This window comes from Moschus berezovskii, chromosome 19, assembly GCF_049115385.1.
Source record: "Moschus berezovskii isolate FMDL1 chromosome 19, NW_MosBer_1.0, whole genome shotgun sequence".
In the NCBI taxonomy this organism is placed as follows: Eukaryota; Metazoa; Chordata; class Mammalia; order Artiodactyla; family Moschidae; genus Moschus; species Moschus berezovskii.
Window position 1 is genome coordinate 18,875,799 of NC_142478.1, and position 18,113 is coordinate 18,893,911.

At 39.1% G+C, this 18,113-nt stretch overlaps 1 protein-coding gene across 5 annotated transcripts in view; it reads left to right on the top strand.

The window, feature by feature from the left end:
• Positions 1–18,113, top strand: part of INPP4B (inositol polyphosphate-4-phosphatase type II B) — an 894,316-nt gene that overhangs the window by 795,433 nt on the left and 80,770 nt on the right. For all 5 annotated transcript variants that reach the window (XM_088828009.1, XM_055404679.2, XM_055404683.2 and 2 more), the window contains 5 exons: positions 5,679–5,851; positions 7,097–7,220; positions 8,286–8,403; positions 14,258–14,398; positions 15,961–16,058. In XM_088828009.1, the coding sequence (XP_088684135.1) occupies positions 5,679–5,851; positions 7,097–7,220; positions 8,286–8,403; positions 14,258–14,398; positions 15,961–16,058 (654 nt within the window). The remainder of the gene's footprint in view (positions 1–5,678; positions 5,852–7,096; positions 7,221–8,285; positions 8,404–14,257; positions 14,399–15,960; positions 16,059–18,113) is intronic.

Consider the following 18,113-nt stretch of genomic DNA (forward strand, 5'->3'; position numbering starts at 1 on the left):
TCCCTGATTACTCATCTGTTGTCTGGATTAGCTTCGTTTCTGTGTTCCGTAGCCCGGGATTCAGCTGATATTCGGAGCCCTCTGATGGCCGGGGGTCTAGGGTCTATGACCGAAGTTGCATGTGTTTATTATACAAAGGAGTCCTGCTGTAAGGTATCTGGAGAGAAAACCTTATCATTAGTTGATAGCACATTGTAAAACTGTGCCTAAAACACAGACGGTCACACAGGTAGCCATCTCTGAGTCGATGTAGAACAATCGTGTTCTCAGTTCTCAGCTGTGTTCTCAGTTGCATTCTAGCTCCTGTGTCCCCATGGACTGTAGCCCACCAGACCCCCCTGTCCATGGAATTTTTCAGGCAAGAACACTTGAGTGGGTTGGCATTTCCTATACTCCAGAGGATCTTCCTGAACCAGGGATTAAACTCATGTCACTTGCATCTCCTGCATTGACAGGTGGATTCTTTACCATTGTGCCAACTGGGAAGCCCTGATGTAGAACAGAGGCCCTTCAAAACCATCGATGACTCTATGGGCAGAGATATACCCACTCCCAGCCCCCAACCTTGAAACCACTGCCAGTTCTATGACACCTGAGGTTTGGACATCCTGTTAAAAACCCCGTCAGCTGTGGAATGGGTCTCTATTCCTCTCAGAACCTTGGGAATTTTATCACCCTCCTTAAAGGCCATTCTAATTGTTCTGCTCCACAGTTCATCATCTTCTGAAGTTAGGTAAATCCTATGAGCCAGGTTCATATATTTCTCTCATCCCTTTGCATAAAGTTTAATGGGCAGGCAAGCTTTGAGCTTTTCGTTTTTTCCCAATGTCTGAAAAGTTGTGATAACAAAAATAATACTGGCTACAAGCTTCTGTGAAGTTAATTATTTTAAATGAACGAAGGAGACTGAACACCTGAGAAGAAAATGGCTCAGAAATTGGAAAGAAAACATTATATTCTGCTACTGTTGGTTGGAATTTGACTGTTTTATTTTCCTCCTGAGCAACGTGAGAGCCACTGAGCTCAGAGGACGTGAACAGGAAATAGTTGGTGTGTGGAGGAGGTGAGCGGGGCACCCAGCCGTCATCCTTTGAACCCTTCAGTGAATTCACTTGAATCCTGTTAGAGAAGCAAGTCAAGGGCTGGAAAACAGGCTCTGCTTGGATGACTTCCAGCACACTTCACAAAGCTCAGGAAAAGCTCCACTGAGCCACACACATTTTATGCTTTCCTGAGGAAAGACTCTGCTTGTTGGTCTCAGGGTTAAGGAGTTTCAGCAAGTTTTTATAGAGATACTAAAACATCCTCTTCATATTTTCCTCTGTCACTAAAAGGAGCCCAGGGGATAGAATCAATGATGTGGGCACTTAAGTGCCTGCTGGGCCAGTTAGCTTCTGTGAGACGTGTAGGCACAGTGACTACATGTTGGCAAGCCCTTAGCTACCTGGCGTCTCTGGGTTTATCGTACGAGTGTATATGTATATGCGTGTGTGTAAAAATCTCAGCTGAAACATGAGGAAGCTAAACTCAGAAGAGTGGATGTGTGCATTTCAAGATTCTTTTTTTTTTAAAGCCTTTTATTGAGCTATAACACAGATACTGAAAAGTATATACATCTTAAGTGAACAGCTTAATGAATTTTTGCATATAATATACACCCATGTAAGACCACTCACATGAAGACATAAATAATTTAGAGTGCCTCAGAAGGTTCCCTCATACATAAAAGGCACTGCCTTTAGTTGTTTAAAGATAAGTCTGAATCTCATTTCAAGATTTCTTACTTGAATCTAGAAAATGCAGAATGAACACCTTCTTCATCCATCCCAGAAAAGTACTTTCTCGTCAGGACAAAATAAACCCCGTGTAAATTGTGAAGTATGGAGAGACGGGAAGCCATGAGGGATGATGTCACAGTGGTCCCAGGATTGTCAGGAGCTACTGCTTTTTTAGTTGTACCCCAAAAATATTTTTCAGGAAAAAAACTTAAGCATTTGGTGTGCCTTTCTCAGAGTGATTTGGAACGCTCATTGAAGCAAAAAGGCCCTTTATGAACTGACTACTTCAGCCTGTCTCTGCCCTGTCACACACCATTGTGTTTATTTCAGAACCTGAGTGAATATTAACAGGGAACAAAACCTGAAGTCATTGCAATTTGCATTTTCCAGTGAGGTTTACCTTTATCTGCTAAACTTAAATTGCTTCTGTTCTAGGAGGAGAAAAAAGTACTTTTAGCTTTCTCATGTATACTTCTTTATAGGAAGCTTACTGCTATCTTTAAACTTGTAATTTTCTTATTTGTCATGGTTTTCTTATATTGTCCTTTTCCTTAAATTTTAGTCGTAAGAAGTATATATAACTGTAGTAAGCAAAGACACTGTACAGTGGTTAGTGTCAGACACGTAAGAGCACGTCCAGACTTGGAATTTCAGTGTGTTTGTTTATTTTTCCAGGTCCTCAGTTTTATTCTAGTAGGACTAAGTCAGGGGATCTCTTTCTTTTTTAATCTCATTGCATTTCTGATTAGGAATCAAATGGTTAAATTAGAGTGAAGATAGGTTCAGAAGTGACTAAAAAAAATATGCTGATGAAGAAATCTGTGAAGATTCTTCTTTTAAAGATCTTTAAGAAAAACCATCAGCTCTGTTTAATTTGAGCTGTCACTTAGTATCTTCTTCTTCTGCTGCTGCTGCTGCTGCTAAGTCACTTCAGTCGTGTCCGACTCTGTGTGACCCCACAGACGGAAGCCCACCAGGCTCCCCCGTCCCTGGGATTCTCCAGGCAAGAACACTGGAGTGGGTTGCCATTTCCTTCTCCAATGTGTGAAAAGTGAAAGTGAAGTCGCTCAGTCGAGTCCGACCCTTAGCAACCCCACGGACTGCAGCCTACCAGGCTCCTCCGTCCATGGGATTTTCTAGGCAAGAGTACTGGAGTGGCTTGCCATTGCCTTCTCCGTAGTATCTTCTAAGGGCGGGGGGCGGGGGGGATAAGTTAATTTTCCACTTTCTGATAGAAAGAGCTTATCACACTTTTGGTGAGGTTATTGATCACTTGACACAGAATAGAATGCTAGGTGCCCAGACAACACATACCTGCTGTTTGGAAATTTTGCAAATGCATCCGTTCCGTTCCGTCGCTCAGTCGTGTCCGACTCTTTGCGACCCCGTGAACTGTAGCCTACCAGGCTTCTCTGTCCATGGGATTCTCCAGGCAAGAATACTGGAGTGTGTTACCGTTTCCTTCTCCAGGGGATCTTCCATAGAAGAGTATAAATCAGTTACCGGAATGGAGTAAGTGACCAAGTAGTTTTACTTCAGCCTGATAAAGCAGCGCCATCTGCTGCACACAGGCTTTATTTTATGTTGGAGAATTCTTCAGTAGAAATTCATTTTTGAAGACCTAAACGCAAAGCAAAATTGGTTTTCAGCCTGTTATCTTTTAGGATATACATCTGGGTAGATTTATTGAGATATTTGTTTTCCACGTGTATGCGTCTGTATATTCATATTGAGAATAGTAATCAGAGAGTGAAAGGTAAAACGATGTAAATATGAAAACAATATGAATATCAAGTATTCCTTCTTGATGTCTCTTTTATTCTGAAAATAAGTCTAATGTACCTCCATTTGCCCTTTTATGTATACTAATGACATAAAAATCAATCGCTACCCGATACCTATTTCAACTGAATCACTGTTCATATTTTATCCTAAGCTGCCCACAAATGAGTCCTTTATTAAATGATTACAGATTTAATAGGCCTTCTTTGAATTCTCTTTTCTCTAGTGTTTTTTATTTCTGTCATAACACTTAATTCTACAATATTTTAAAATAATAACTCCTAATGTTCCTAATGCATTTTGCATTACAACTTCACATGAGCATTTACATAGAGTATTAACAAGAGCACCTCTTTTTATTAAGTTGGGACCATTAATTATCCTTTCAACCATTTTGGTTTATTTCATCTAATCTATTATAGAACATAAAATAAGTAAGTGACAGTAGATGCGGTGCAATAATGATTATGATTCTTTTCATCACTACCTATAACTCTTTCAAGGTCTTAACTGATTATTGACCGCTCACATTACTCACTCTGTAAACTGAGATCATATCACTTCAGATCTTGATTCATAGTTAAGTTTTCAGCATGCACTCATTTCTTTTCAATCGTATTTGTATTTGTCTCACCACTGGCAATTTATATATTAATGGAATGGAACACAGTCTGGAATCTATAATATTTGACATTTGTCAGGATTTGATTTTCAAATAGACTGAAATAGAATATAACTTGTTTCTATATCACATGCCAAAGTCATAATTATGTAACTGAAACATGTTAAATTTCTAGGCATACAGAAAGCACAGATGGTTTCAGTTTTGTATCCTGATTTGAAGAAAAGCTATTCAGATTCCAAATACTGTCAAAAACTTGATTTTCTCATTCATGCCTATATGTTAAAAGATTTTTGTTCTATTTATTCCAACTTTACCCATTTAATTAAAAACTGAATATTTGATATGCTGCGATCTGGAGATCCAGTGATTAAAACAGAAATTTTTTGCCCTCAGTGAGTTCACTTTCTTGCAGAAGAGTATGGACAAGGAGCTGTGAACACAAAGGAAAGTGAACCTGACCACATTTTAGTAACTGAGGAGAGGATTTAGGGGGGAAATCAAGAAGACATCCTGGAAGAGAGAAACCCTGAACTGAGTCTGCAGAGAAGATAGAGTATTTGTCAGGAAGATAAGCAAGGGAAGAACGCTCCAGGATTGCAGATAGGATTTGCAGAGACACTGAGATGAGAGAGTGGTACAGATGTGGGGAAATGTGTCTGTTCAGCTCTCCTGGGACTCACGGCTACAAATGAAAACGTTCTGAGAGATGAGACTGGACACAGAGGCAGAGATCAGATAATGCAGGGTCTGTCATGCTTTGGGACTTTGTTCTGAACGCTTTGGTGTCTTTAAAATAGTAAGGAAATTAAAGAGTGAGTGATGGAATTCAAATTGATTAGAAAGATCCCTGTAGCAACTCTGTTGAGAAACGATTGTAGAAGGATATGCCTGGAGGAAGAGGAGTCACTTACGGAGCAGGATAGAAAGTAGTCCATGGGAAACGAAGAGCTGAGGATGGGAGAGGGCAAAAGGAAGATGAGTGTTTGAGGGGTCTTTGAAACCCCTAGACTGTAGTTCATCAGGCTCCTCTGTCCATGGAATGCTCCAGGCAGGGATACTGGAGGGGCTAGCCATTCCCTTCTCTGGGGGATCTTCCTGACCCAGAGACGGAACCTGGGTCTCCCGCGTTGAAGGCAGATTCTTTACCATCTGAGCCACAGGGAAGCCCTATTATGGTGGTAGAACTAATTTCATGACCCACTAAATGTGAAGACTATAGGAGGAGGGAGTCCAGGGGAAGAGTTAGGTGGCGCCATCCACCGAGCACCAGGCAATGCACAGATTAGAGATGAGCAGAGAGGCGAGGAGTTCTATAGATGAGTGAGATACTTCCAATGGGTGGCTGGTTACAGACATCAGGAGTTCAGAGGAGAGTTCAGATCTTTGTAACTTCTAAGTGTTGTGTAGAACATCACTGAAAATAATGGTTCTATCCTCCAACACCTTCTTTAATCTATCTATCCCACTGTTCTTATGCTCTGTCCACCCCGCAGAGGACTGGTATGAGCAGTTGTATCCCCTCATCCTTACCCTGAAGGACTGCATGGGAGAAGTGGTGAATCGAGCCAAGCAGTCCCTGACGTTCGTGCTCCTCCAGGAGCTCGCCTACAGCCTGCCCCAGTGTTTGATGCTGACGTTGAGAAGAGACATCGTCTTCAGCCAAGCAGTAGGTGTCTCTTGTTTTCGTGAGCCCAGCACACTGATGGGCTGTCAAATAGTATCCTCAGTGAGGAAAGAGATCTTCTTATGATAGTCTGCTTTTCATTTTATTTTTTTGGCCATACCGCCTGGCCTGTGGGATCCTGGTTCCCTGACCAGGGATCGAACCCATGCCCCCTGCACTGGAAGCTTGGAGTCTTAATCATTGGACTGCTAGGAAAGTTCAGTAGTTTTCTTTTTAAGGGGATCCTTTTCTTAAGGTATTGATACCCAGCTTTTCTTATTCATAATAGATACCTAGCTGAATAGAAGCAGTGCATGAGACCTTAAATGTTTGTTTCTGTGAAAAAGTGGCCACATCTCTGAAATGTCCATTGTTTCATAGGGCATGTCTTTGATGGAAAGAATCCCTTGTCCTGTCCTCATATTATTCCTGGGGTCTCTGCACCATGCACTGTGCAGATAGTAGCCAGGATGGCAAAAGGGATCTGTTTGCAACCCCTTATTTCTACAGCTCCCTCATGAATTCCTAGACAGCACCTTATAATAGTCTGTTTTGTTGTTGTTGTTGGTTTTTGTCGTTTATATAGAAGTTTGCCAGGCCACAGTCTTGGATGAAAGTTGGGCAGTATCAACTCCGTTGCCTCCACCCAACCCTAGCCCATGGCAACAAGGTTGGCCTCCGTCACAATGGCTGTGCTCCCACTCCCCTCCTGCCTGCTCCACCATGATTGAGTTTTACAGACACACACCTGGAGGGAAAGAGACAGAAGTCTGTCTTTGTAAACCATCCAGATAAAGGGAATAATTTAACCAAAATATCCCTTGTCCCCTACGATTTCATGGATGACCCAGTAATAAATGGAGCGAAGTGTCAGGCACTTTGCTCTGCCTTGTACAAATCTCTCCACTATGTTCTTTCAATGACTCTGTGGAATGAGAACTATTATCTCTATTCTTCATGTGCAAAAATATTCGAGAAAGCTTTGGAAGTGTTAAGTGACTTTCTATGATTTTACTGCCTGGTCTTTCCCCTTTCACAGTGCTGCCTTTCCCAAACCATCCTACAGCATGGATTAGACATCCATGGTTTCAAAATGGATATATAAATAGTTACAATTTTGTTACACATACTTGGAAATTTCTAATTAAGTCTGTGATGTCTCAAAAGTCTTAAATATTTTTAAATTAAAGCTCACTGACCCCAGGAATTTCTTCAGTGTTTTTCTTTTCTTTTTTTTTCTTGTTTTAGCTTGCTGGATTGGTTTGTGGTTTTATCATCAAACTGCACACAAGTCTGTATGACCCTGGCTTCCTTGAACAGCTTCACACGGTGGGATTGATAGTACAATATGAAGGACTGCTAAGTACATATAGTGAGTATTGCTTTAGTTCATGTTAAAATAATATCCCTACTCATAAAGCCATGCAATCCATAGATGCTTCAGTTAAACATAAAAATAAGAGGTCAACCTTTCTTGAATCAAGCGTTAGAGAAAGAATATAACTTTCAGTTCTTTATATTCATTCTCCTGTCACTGTGCTTTTACCCTCATTATGTTTTGAAAATGGAATTATAGATTACTTCACAGTGGATTCCTGAGCAGCCATCTGGCTTTTTAAATATAAAAAGCCTTTGCCAACCTAGTTTCAATGACTGGATTTTTAAAGTCCCAAGTCTCTAATGTCTAGAACTGACCTGTTCAATACATAGGTTGGTGTGGCAATTGAGCCCTTGAAACATATCTAGGCCAGATCAATACGTCCTCGACATGCCCACCAGATTTCAAAGACTAGTAGAAAACAGTTTTATATTAATAATTAATGAATAATTAATCATTGTATATTGGTTTACAGCTGAAATGCTGTTTGGGATATGTTGGGCTAAAGGAAAACAGTATTAAAGGTAATTTCACCTTTAAAATTTTACTCTAAAAATCTGACTTCTAGGATATTTAAAATTATGTATGTTGCTCACATTATATTTCTTTTGCACAGGACTGATTCTTATTTAATTACCTCCTCGTTAGGCTTTATTTTTTTTTAAGGTATTAAATATAAAGCTAGTGTGAGCTTAGGTCAGTGATCTTCAATGCAACCATCTCTATTTTCTAGAAATCAAATGTCAGTCCTGCCAAGGGAGAAAGATTTGCACAATACTTTGTGTCATCAAAGAATTAAAGCTTCTCTCTAGCCTTCCAGCAAAGGGATACCTCCTTCCTTCCTTCAGAGGGCATATGGACAGCTGGAGTCTATTGAAATGGTTCTGATTTCACTGATGAAAACCTTCAGACTCAGGCAAATGTCCTTAGAATGGATTCACTGCGTTCAGGAACTCATTCACTAAATTGTTAGAACACATTCTAGCAGGGAGGCGGAGTACAAAGTGACATTCTTTTCAAATAGTATGTTTGTAACTAGGTTCCTTTGCCCTTGCTTAGGTGAGGAAATTGGAATGCTGGAGGACATGGCCGTTGGTATTTCGGATTTGAAAAAAGTTGCATTTAAAATAATTGAAGCCACATCCAATGATGTCTTGCCAGTTATAACAGGAAGGCGGTAAGTGGTGCCCATTTCCTAAAGACTAAGCTTTGTTAGATGTTTTTTATTAACCCCTGACAACAGAGCTTAAAACAGGAAGGTCGTAAATGGTACCCATTTCCTAAAGACCAAGCTTTGTTAGATATGTTTTACTAACCCCTGACAACAGAGCCGAGGAGAATTATGATTTGGCTTGGAAATGTTTCTTTTGTTCTCTTTTCCTTTTTTGAATGAGAAATAAGTGTAGGTGACATGACAGAGGAAGATACTGAAAAACTCTTAGAAGTCTCATGGATGTTTATAAATTGCACTATAGTGAAATAAATAGGATAATGCTCCCCCGTGAAATGTGAGGAATTCAAAGTAATAGCAAGCATGAGAAAAACATTTTTCTTTTTATTACTATCTAGTCTAAAGCTCTGGATGTTTTTACTTTTGCTGGAATCATTTAGTTAATAGTGTCATAATTCTTGAAATGACTTGATATTAAATTCTGTTAAAAGCACCAACATTTTAGAAAAGATGCATTTCTATGTCAGGGGCATATGCCACCATTTTTCTTAATTATTTTTGACAATTCACTGTTAGACTGAGATTTCCAAGAACGGTTTTAAATAAATAGCTTTGAAGGTCATTGTATGATGGGCAAAATATCAAATAATTAAGAAAAATGATGGTGTGTAGAATAGACCTCCAATAGAAGAATTACACCCTACGGATAAATTATTTCAGTCAGAAGTCCTCGAAATTTTAACCATTCTGGCATTAGCACTTTTAAATGCTTCATGAAGATATTTGAAATTTGAAGCTTTCTCAGATCAGAGTGAAAAAAAAATGAATTTTCTCAAGAGAGCCCTTTTCGTGCCAGAGAGAGATGAAGAGACTTAGGTATGAAATATAAAAATTCAAAGTAAGCTTGTTTTCTTTCTATAATAAACATATAATTATTTAAAATTTTATGTAAAGAATGCCCAGAAATCCATGGTTGATTGAAAGGTAACTATTTCTTGTATATAAAGAAAAAATACATCCCTTTAAAATTAAATATCTCAACTGCAGCCTAATGCTTAATTTGCCATTCATTGGAAGAAAAAGGAATAAAATTGCTCATATACATGCCTAGAAAACAGTGCCACCTTGTATCACTATGAAGATTATTAGCAAAAGTGGGAAACTGATACTTTTATCACAATGTATAACGGAAGCTTACCAGGCCATTTGCTATAGGCAGAGTGCAGATGTTTTTTTCTGAGGGAGTTCTTTAGACTGTATCTAAATTCGAAAGCTATCATATGGATGGGAATGAAGCTGGAATGGCAAAGTGAGCAGCTTGGCAATTTTTTTCTCCAGAAAGCGACATTATAATTGGACAGAATTTTCTAAAGCAACCATCTTACGACTAAGAACTAAATTTGTGCACAAATTTAGAAGTACTTATTCGTGAAAAACTGGTATACATTGGATAAGTTAATAGGAGTTTGTGGTGTTTTTGCCGAGTTGCTCCCATCATTCCCAGCTCTGTCAGCACAGTTTTGTGAGGGCAAAGCAGGCCATAAAATCCGGCATTCTCCTGCCAGAGAGGGCTGACTTGGTTTGGACCAGAGAAGAAAAAGAATAAAGCACACTCTTGAAAAGTTGTTAGAAATAGTGGTGACTAGATAACCATTCACTATAGCATCAAATAGAATAACTACATCACATTAAATTTAATAAAGCACTCTAAGAAAGGGCAACCCACTCCAGTCTTCTTGACTGGAAAATCCCATGGACAGGGGAGCCTGGTGGGTTGCGGTCCATGGGATATCGGGGAGTCGGACACGACTAAGCATGTACACCACAGTTGGTAACTGAGTTGGAGCTCAGTTGGTAAAGAATCCGCCTGCAATGGAGGAGACCCTGGTTCGATTCCTGGGTCGGGAAGATCCACTGGAGGAGGGATAGGCTACCCACTCCCAGTATTCTTAGGCTTCCCTTGTGGCTCAGCTAGTAAAAAATCTGCCTGTAATGCAGGAGACCTGGGTTCAATCTCTGGGTTGGGAAGATCCCCTGAAGAAGGGAAAGGCTACTCATTCCAGTATTCTAGCCTGGAGAATTGCACTGACTGTATGGTCCATGGGGTTGCAAAGCAGTGGACATGACTGAGCAACTTTCATGAAGAATTGGAAACAGAACACACAAAATAATGCTTGGAGAAATTAATACGATCCAATAAATGAAAGGAGATCCAACCAGTCCATTCTAAAGGAGATCAATCCTGGGTATTCATTGGAAGGACTGATGCTAAAGCTGAAACTCCAATACTTTGGCCACCTCATGCGAAGAGTTGACTCACTGGGAAAGACTCTGATGCTGGGAAGGATTGAGGGCGGGAGGAGAAGGGGACGACAGAGAATGAGATGGCTGGATGGCATCACCGACTCTGTGGACATGAGTTTGAGTGTACTCCGGGAGTTGGTGATGGACAGGGAGGCCTGGCGTGCTGTGATTCATGGGGTCACAAAGAGTCGGACACGACTGAGTGACTGAACTGAACTGAATAAATGAAAAGACAGTCCATGTTCATGGACCTGGAATCCTTATTCATTATTGGTGGTACTGTCACTTTGGAAACAATTTGGCAGTTGCTTAAAAAGTTAACCTAAAATTGCTACATGACTCATCAGTATATACCCAAGAGGAAATGTCCACATAAAACTAGTAGCATTTTTCAGAACACAGGTAGCCAAAATCATGAAGTAATCAAGTGTTCATCAATTTGAATGCACAGACAAAATGTGGTCTACCTAAACAAAGAAACACTATTCAGCATGCCACTAACACATGCTGTGACACACGTGACTTAAAAAGGATGCTAAATGAGAAAAGCCAGACACAAAGGGCTATATGTTGTAGGATTCTTTTTATATGAAACATGCAGAAGAGTAAAATATGTAGAGACATAGAAATAGATCAGTTGTTTCCTGGGGCTGACTATGGGTTTGGGGTTTGAATGCAAACAGTCAAAGGAGATTTTTTTAAGGCAGTGGAAATGTTCTGAAAGTGAATTATGGTCGTGATTGCACAACTCTATAAATTTGCTAAAACTCTGAATTATATACTTAAAACAATGAGCTTATGTCAATTATATTTTAATGGAGTGACAAAACACAGGCAGAACACTCCGACATAAATTGCAGCAACATTTTTCTGGATCCATCTCTGAGTGCAAAGGAAATAAAGCAAAAATAAACAAATGGGACCTAATTAAACTCAAAAGCCTTTACTCAGCAAAGGAAACCATAAACAAAACAAAAGGACTACCAATGGGATGGGAGAAAATGATGCAACTGACAGGGGATTAATTTCCAAAATATACAAACAGCTTATACAACTCAATATAAAACACTCGCAAACAACCTGATAAAAAAAAATGCACAATAGACCTAAATAGACATTTCTCCAAAGAAGACATACATTTGGCCAACAGGCACATGAAAAGGTGTTCAACATTGCTAATTATTTTGTTGTTCAGTCACTCAGTTGTATCCAGCTCTTTGCGACCCCATGGACTGAAGCATGCCAGGCTTCCCTGTCCTTCACCATAATTGCTAATTATTAGAGAAATGCAAATCAAAACTGCCAAGAGGTATCACTTCACACCAGTCAGAATGGCCATCATCAAAAACTAAAAATAGTAAACACTGGAGAGGTGTGTGTGGGAATCCTCCTACAATGTTGGTGGGAACGTTAATTGGAAAATAGTGTGAAGGTTTCTTAAAACCTAAAAATAAAGTTAACATATGATCCAACAATCCCACTCCTGGGAAAAACCAAAGCTGTAATTCAAAAAGATTCATACACCCTGATGTTCATTGCAGCACTATTTACAATAACCAAGACATGGAAGCAATGTACATGCCCCCGACAGATAAATGGATAAAGAAATTGAGGTGTGTGTGTATACATATATACACACATATGTACAAAACGGAATACGACTCAGCCATCAAAGAGAATGAAATAATGCCATTGGCAGCAGCATAGATGGACCTAGAGATTATCATACTACGTGAAACAAGTCACACAAAGACAAGTATCGTGTGATATCACTATATGCAGAATCAAAACAATAATACAAATGTACTTATTTAAAAAGCATAAATAGAAAACAAACATGGTTGCTAAAGGGGAAAGTGAAAGTGTTAGTAGCTCAGTTGTGCTCGATTCTTTGTGACCCCATGGACTGTAGCCCACCAGGCTCCTCTGTCCATGGAGTTCTCTAGGCAAGGATACTGGAGTGGGTAGCCATGACCTTCTCTAGGCGATCTTCCCAACACAGGAATTGAACCCATGTCTCCTGCGTTTCAGGCAGATTCTTTACCATCTGAGCCACAAGGGCAAGTGGCTTCCCACTCCAGTATTCTTGGGGTTTCCCTGGTGGCTCAGATGATAAAGAATCTGCCTGAAATGCAGGAGACCCAGGTTCGATCACTGGGTTGGGAAGATACCTTGGAGAAGGGAATGGCTACCACACCAAAGGAGAATGGGGGGATAAATTAGGAGTATGAGATTAGCAGTTACACACTACTATGTTTAAAATAAAGAAGGGCCTACTTAATAGTACAGTGAACTATATCCAATATTTTATAAGAACCTATCATGGAAAAGAATCTGAAAAGATGTGCGTGCGTGTAACTGTATCACTTTGCTATACATCTTAAACTAACACAACATTGTAAATCAACTATACCTCAGTTTTTTAAAAAGCTATCATAAAATGCATAATGTTTCACCTTCAGAGCAATCTTTAAATGCAGAGCAGACTTGACCCATTGAATCTTCTCATATTCCAGAAAATTTTGAAATGAGTAAATATCAACCATCTATTAGTCTATTGTAAAGGACACTGAAAGCAATTTTAAAAAGAAAAATAAAGTGTCCATCCATCTGAGGGTAGTGCTAACATCCCTGCTTACTGGATGGATGGCATTTCCCACTTCTCTTGTTCAAAGCTGAGGTGAAAAACTCTGGCAGCCAAGGATTCAGAGTAAGCATCAGTATTATTATACTAGAGAAACTGAAAAGATTTTCATAGAGACCCACTAATTCTCCTGTTCTTCCTTACACCATATATGTGTCATAACACTAGCGCCCTGTGTGGTTCAGGAAACACGCGGACTTTCCTTAATTCCAGGTGAAACTTGACATTTCTTTGCTCAGTTCACACTGGATCAAAAGATACTACATTTCGGAATATGCAAGCAGCTATTCTTCTTGACCTTATTTTGTGAATCCTAATTTAAATCTTCAACACTAATCATTAGGGGTCATTTTTAATGGAAATTTCCAGTGAAAAAATGCTCCCATGATAATGCTGAGAAATGATCAGGAATCACCAAATGTTACACCTTGAGGAACAAAACTATTGCATTTCCATCAGGCTATCACAAACAGGGGGGTTCATCAATAATAACAATTAGGCTATGCTAAAAATGTTATAAATGATTTCGTTCATTAGTTTCACTCTATCGAAAATCCATCATTTAATTGCTTTTCTTATCATGGAGACTTGGTTTTAAAATAATTAAATCAAGAAAACAAATACTGAAGCTCTTATGCACATGGTATATGAACATGCACTAAATAGTTCTTCCTTTCCTAAGACGACTCAGAGTAATCAAAGTAAACAATTCTTTATGCCAAGTAACTTAATAGTGAAGTGAATGAAATGATTATCAAATGAATTAATAGTAGAAAATAAGCAAACAGCAGCCCAAAACCTGAATCAGTGCGATATTCCAGCTGTTTTGTTGTTTCTTTTCAATGAATCTAAAGTAATAACATTGAATGAAATGAAGCAGTGCTGCATCTCTCTGTCCGCCTCCTTCTCCAGTGAACACTATGTGGTGGAGGTGAAGGTTCCAGCAAGAATGTTTGAGTCACTGCCTCTGCAGATTAAAGAAGGACAGTTGCTCCATGTGTATCCAGTACTTTTTAATGTTGGAATCAATGAACAGCAAACTCTTGCTGAGAGGTAAGTTTCAGATATAAGATCAGTGTTTTTTTTTTAATTGTTATGAATATGCTGAGTAATTTCACATGTTCCTGTACATAGACACTGGATTCATGGGTGACACTTTCCTTTCATCCATACTAAGTTACTTGATATAGCAGACAGAATTATTCATGTTTTAAGAGATTCCTGGCTCATATCAAATTTAAATGTTGCAAAAAAATAAGGAAAATATTGGTGTCAATACCAAAATATTCACATGGGTTAGCTTTCTTCATGTTTCCAAATACCTATGTGTTTGTATCAAATTTTAGAATTGTTTTATGCTCACAGGTATTTTACCATTGTAAACTCTACTAATTGTGTCAAAATTTTCTGGACCTAAAACATATTATCCTTTCCTTTGTTTTATTTACTAAAATAATTGTTATTGGAGGATGACAACACATCCTTTCATAATAGTTTACTCAGTTAAATGATAGATGATTTTATGTGATGTCATAAGTAATTGTAACAAACCATTTTTTAGCAGATAAAAGAATTAACTTTAGCATCTCATATGGTTCACGTGTAGAGATTATCCAAAACAGATAAGAGTTAAGGTCCACAGAATACATTTTTAAAAGATTCTCTAAAACTTCTTACAGAAAGAAGTTACTGTCTTGCTGTAAAGCCTGGCTGAAAAAGCTCCCCAAATCTAAACTTTTAGAGAGTATTTAAAATGCTTCCTTATCTATAATTTAGTCTCTGTGTATCTCCTGATGCTGCTGATAAGTCGCTTCAGTAGTGTCCGACTCTGTGCGACCCCATAAACAGAAGCCCACCAGGCTTCTCCATCCCTGGGCTTCTCCAGGCAAGCATACTGGAGTGGGTTGCCATTGCCTTCTCCATATATCTCCTACCCCCATAGTTAGCTAGTGTGTTCTTTGCCATGATTGGTACGAATGTTTTAATCCTTTACTGTTGTTTTTTTAACTAAACTAAAAAACCACTACATTTATAGTCCTCTTGAGAAGGTAGCAGAAGAGCACCAGTGCAGAGGCTGGCATCCTTCATTGTGTGGACAGAAAAAAATAGTTCACAGAAGTGAGCTAGTCCCTGGGAGAGTGGAGGGCCCTACGTGTGCCTGCAGCAGTGTGCTTAAGGCTATATGCAGTTCAGTATCTGGTCCTGGCCTTCTGGACCTCTCCTCAAGAGAGGAAGATTGGTGAAGAGGAAGATTGGAGGGATAGAAAGAGAGGGAAGAGTTTTTGTGTCTTTAGAGATACAGCCCTGCAGAGATGGAGAAACTAACTTGGACAGAGTGTCAGTTATGCAGAGGCATGGGGTTAGTGTTTTAGATTTATTTCATTCAGGTTCACATATGATGATTATAAGAATACTTTGGTATGTCAAAAATGATTGGTGGAATCAGGGCCAGTGGAAACTGGAATATGTTAGAGATCACCATTATGCAATTTTGTTTCAAAAAACAGATTCCTCCCTTACAAAACTGTTACCATCTATTTAAAAAAGAAAGATAAAAAAATTACTTTGGGGTCCTGTTTTATAAACCATAATTATTCTCTTTTATCTGTATTTAGGTTTGGAGATGTCTCTTTGCAAGAAAGTATTAATCAGGAAAATTTTGAACTCCTTAAAGAGTATTACACAGTATTTATGGAAAAGATGCCTCCTGATTGTAAGTATGCAAGTTACCAAAAAAAAAAAAAAGCCCACAACAATAATTTCTTGATTAATAATTCTTTGGGAGAGGACAGACATAAAGGGCAATGGAAGAAAAAAGCACAGGGTAAGAATGTGAGAGTGATTTTGAAATTGTTTGCGCCAAAGAGACTGATTGCCAAGGTGGCCTCGCAGACACCTGCCTCGTTGTTCTGATTGCATTCAAGTGTGTCCTGCTGCTCATATTAGGACATTCATGTCAGTGCCCTGGGAAAGTGCCCGAACTTAAAAATAAGGAATTCATAATTAGAAATCTCAATTGAATCCAACAGAAATTTTGTAGAATTCTTAACTACGTAAAAGACTTTAATACAGATTTAGGTTTCTGACTTATAGTCTACATCGGATATGTCTCTAGCATATATACGTGTGCGTGGTGTTCTTCAGTCGCTCAGTCATGTCTGACTCTTGGTGACCCCATGGACTGCAGCATGCCAGGCTTCCCCGTCCTTCACCATCTCCTGGAGCTTGCTCAAACTCATGTCCATTGAGTCGGTGATGCCATCCAACCATCTCAGCCTCTGTTGTCCCCTTCTCCTCCTGCCTTCAATCTTTCCCAGCATCAGAATCTGTGTGTGTATGTTTATATATATATTCCTATATATATAAATCAGAACATAAATTTTACAAGTAATTAAAAGTGATATAAATTAAGGCACAAATTATTGAACATACTTATTGCAATATTTATATGAACATATTGGGATATAAGCCTATAGAAATACGTTTTACATTTTGTTTTCTGTTTTGTTTTGGGCCATGGTTCAGTACCGCCATCTTTGTTTTTTCCCCACAAAATTAAGCATGTATTTGAGCAATATAAAATCACAGATTCAAGAATGTATTTGGAACTCTTCCATAAGTACTATACATAAATAAGTTGAGATACTTAGATAGTCACAATAAGAAACTAGATTTTAATAAAGTAGGAAATATCATTACCAAAGCTGTAATTAAAGTCTGCCTGTCATCTATCTGCTGGCAATTTGTTCACTGATCTATACTCTGATGCTGCTTCTGCTGCTGCTAAGTCACTTCAGTCGTGTCCAACTCTGTGTGACCCCATAGACGGCAGCTCACCAGGCTCCCCCATCCCTGGGATTCTCCAGGCAAGAACACTGGAGTGGGTTGCCATTTCCTTCTCCAATGTGTGAAAGTGAAAAGTGAAAGTGAAGTCGCTCAGTCGTGTCCGACCCATAGCGACCCCACGGACTGCAGCCTACCAGGCTCCTCCATCCATGGGATTTTCTAAGCAAGAGTACTGGAGTGGCTTGCCATTGCTGATACTCAGTTTGAAATAGCTTAGGTAGCAGAGTATTTGGAGAAGGCAACGGCAAGCCACTCCAGTACTCTTGCCTGGAGAATCCCAGGGACAGGGGAGCCTGGTGGGCTGCCGTCTATGGGGTCGCACAGAGTCGGACACGACTGAAGTGACTTAGCAGCAGCAGAAGCAGCAGCAGAGTATTTAGGTCTCTTTATAACACAGTGATTTTACTTCAGAATATTATAGTGGCATAAGCATATCCATGTATGTATCATTAGAAAATTTTACTGCTGTTTTTCTGTTTTATTTCACATAAAATATTTTTAATGCCAAAGTGAAATTAAGTACAGAGGGATTCTTTGGCAGTCAGCATACTTATGAATTTCAGATTTGTAAATTACTTGGAAGGTTAATAATATAAATAAAACTATCTTACCTTAGTAATTAATGGGGAAAGTTTATTATAAGTCGGATGTTGCTGGATAATTCTCTCACAATTACTTGTAGTTTGGAAGTAATTCCCAGAATTTTTATAAACAACTTGATTTCTATTTATGTCCTTGCAAAGTGAGATCTCTGTACCTGCAGCATCAGTATCACCTGGAAATTTGTTATTAATGCAAATACTCAGGTCCCTTTGCAGATCTATTGCACTTGCCCTGCAATCTGTTTTAATAAGGCTTCCAGATGATTTCTGATGCATACTAATGTTTGAGAACCAATGCTATACCATCTCTACTCTAAACA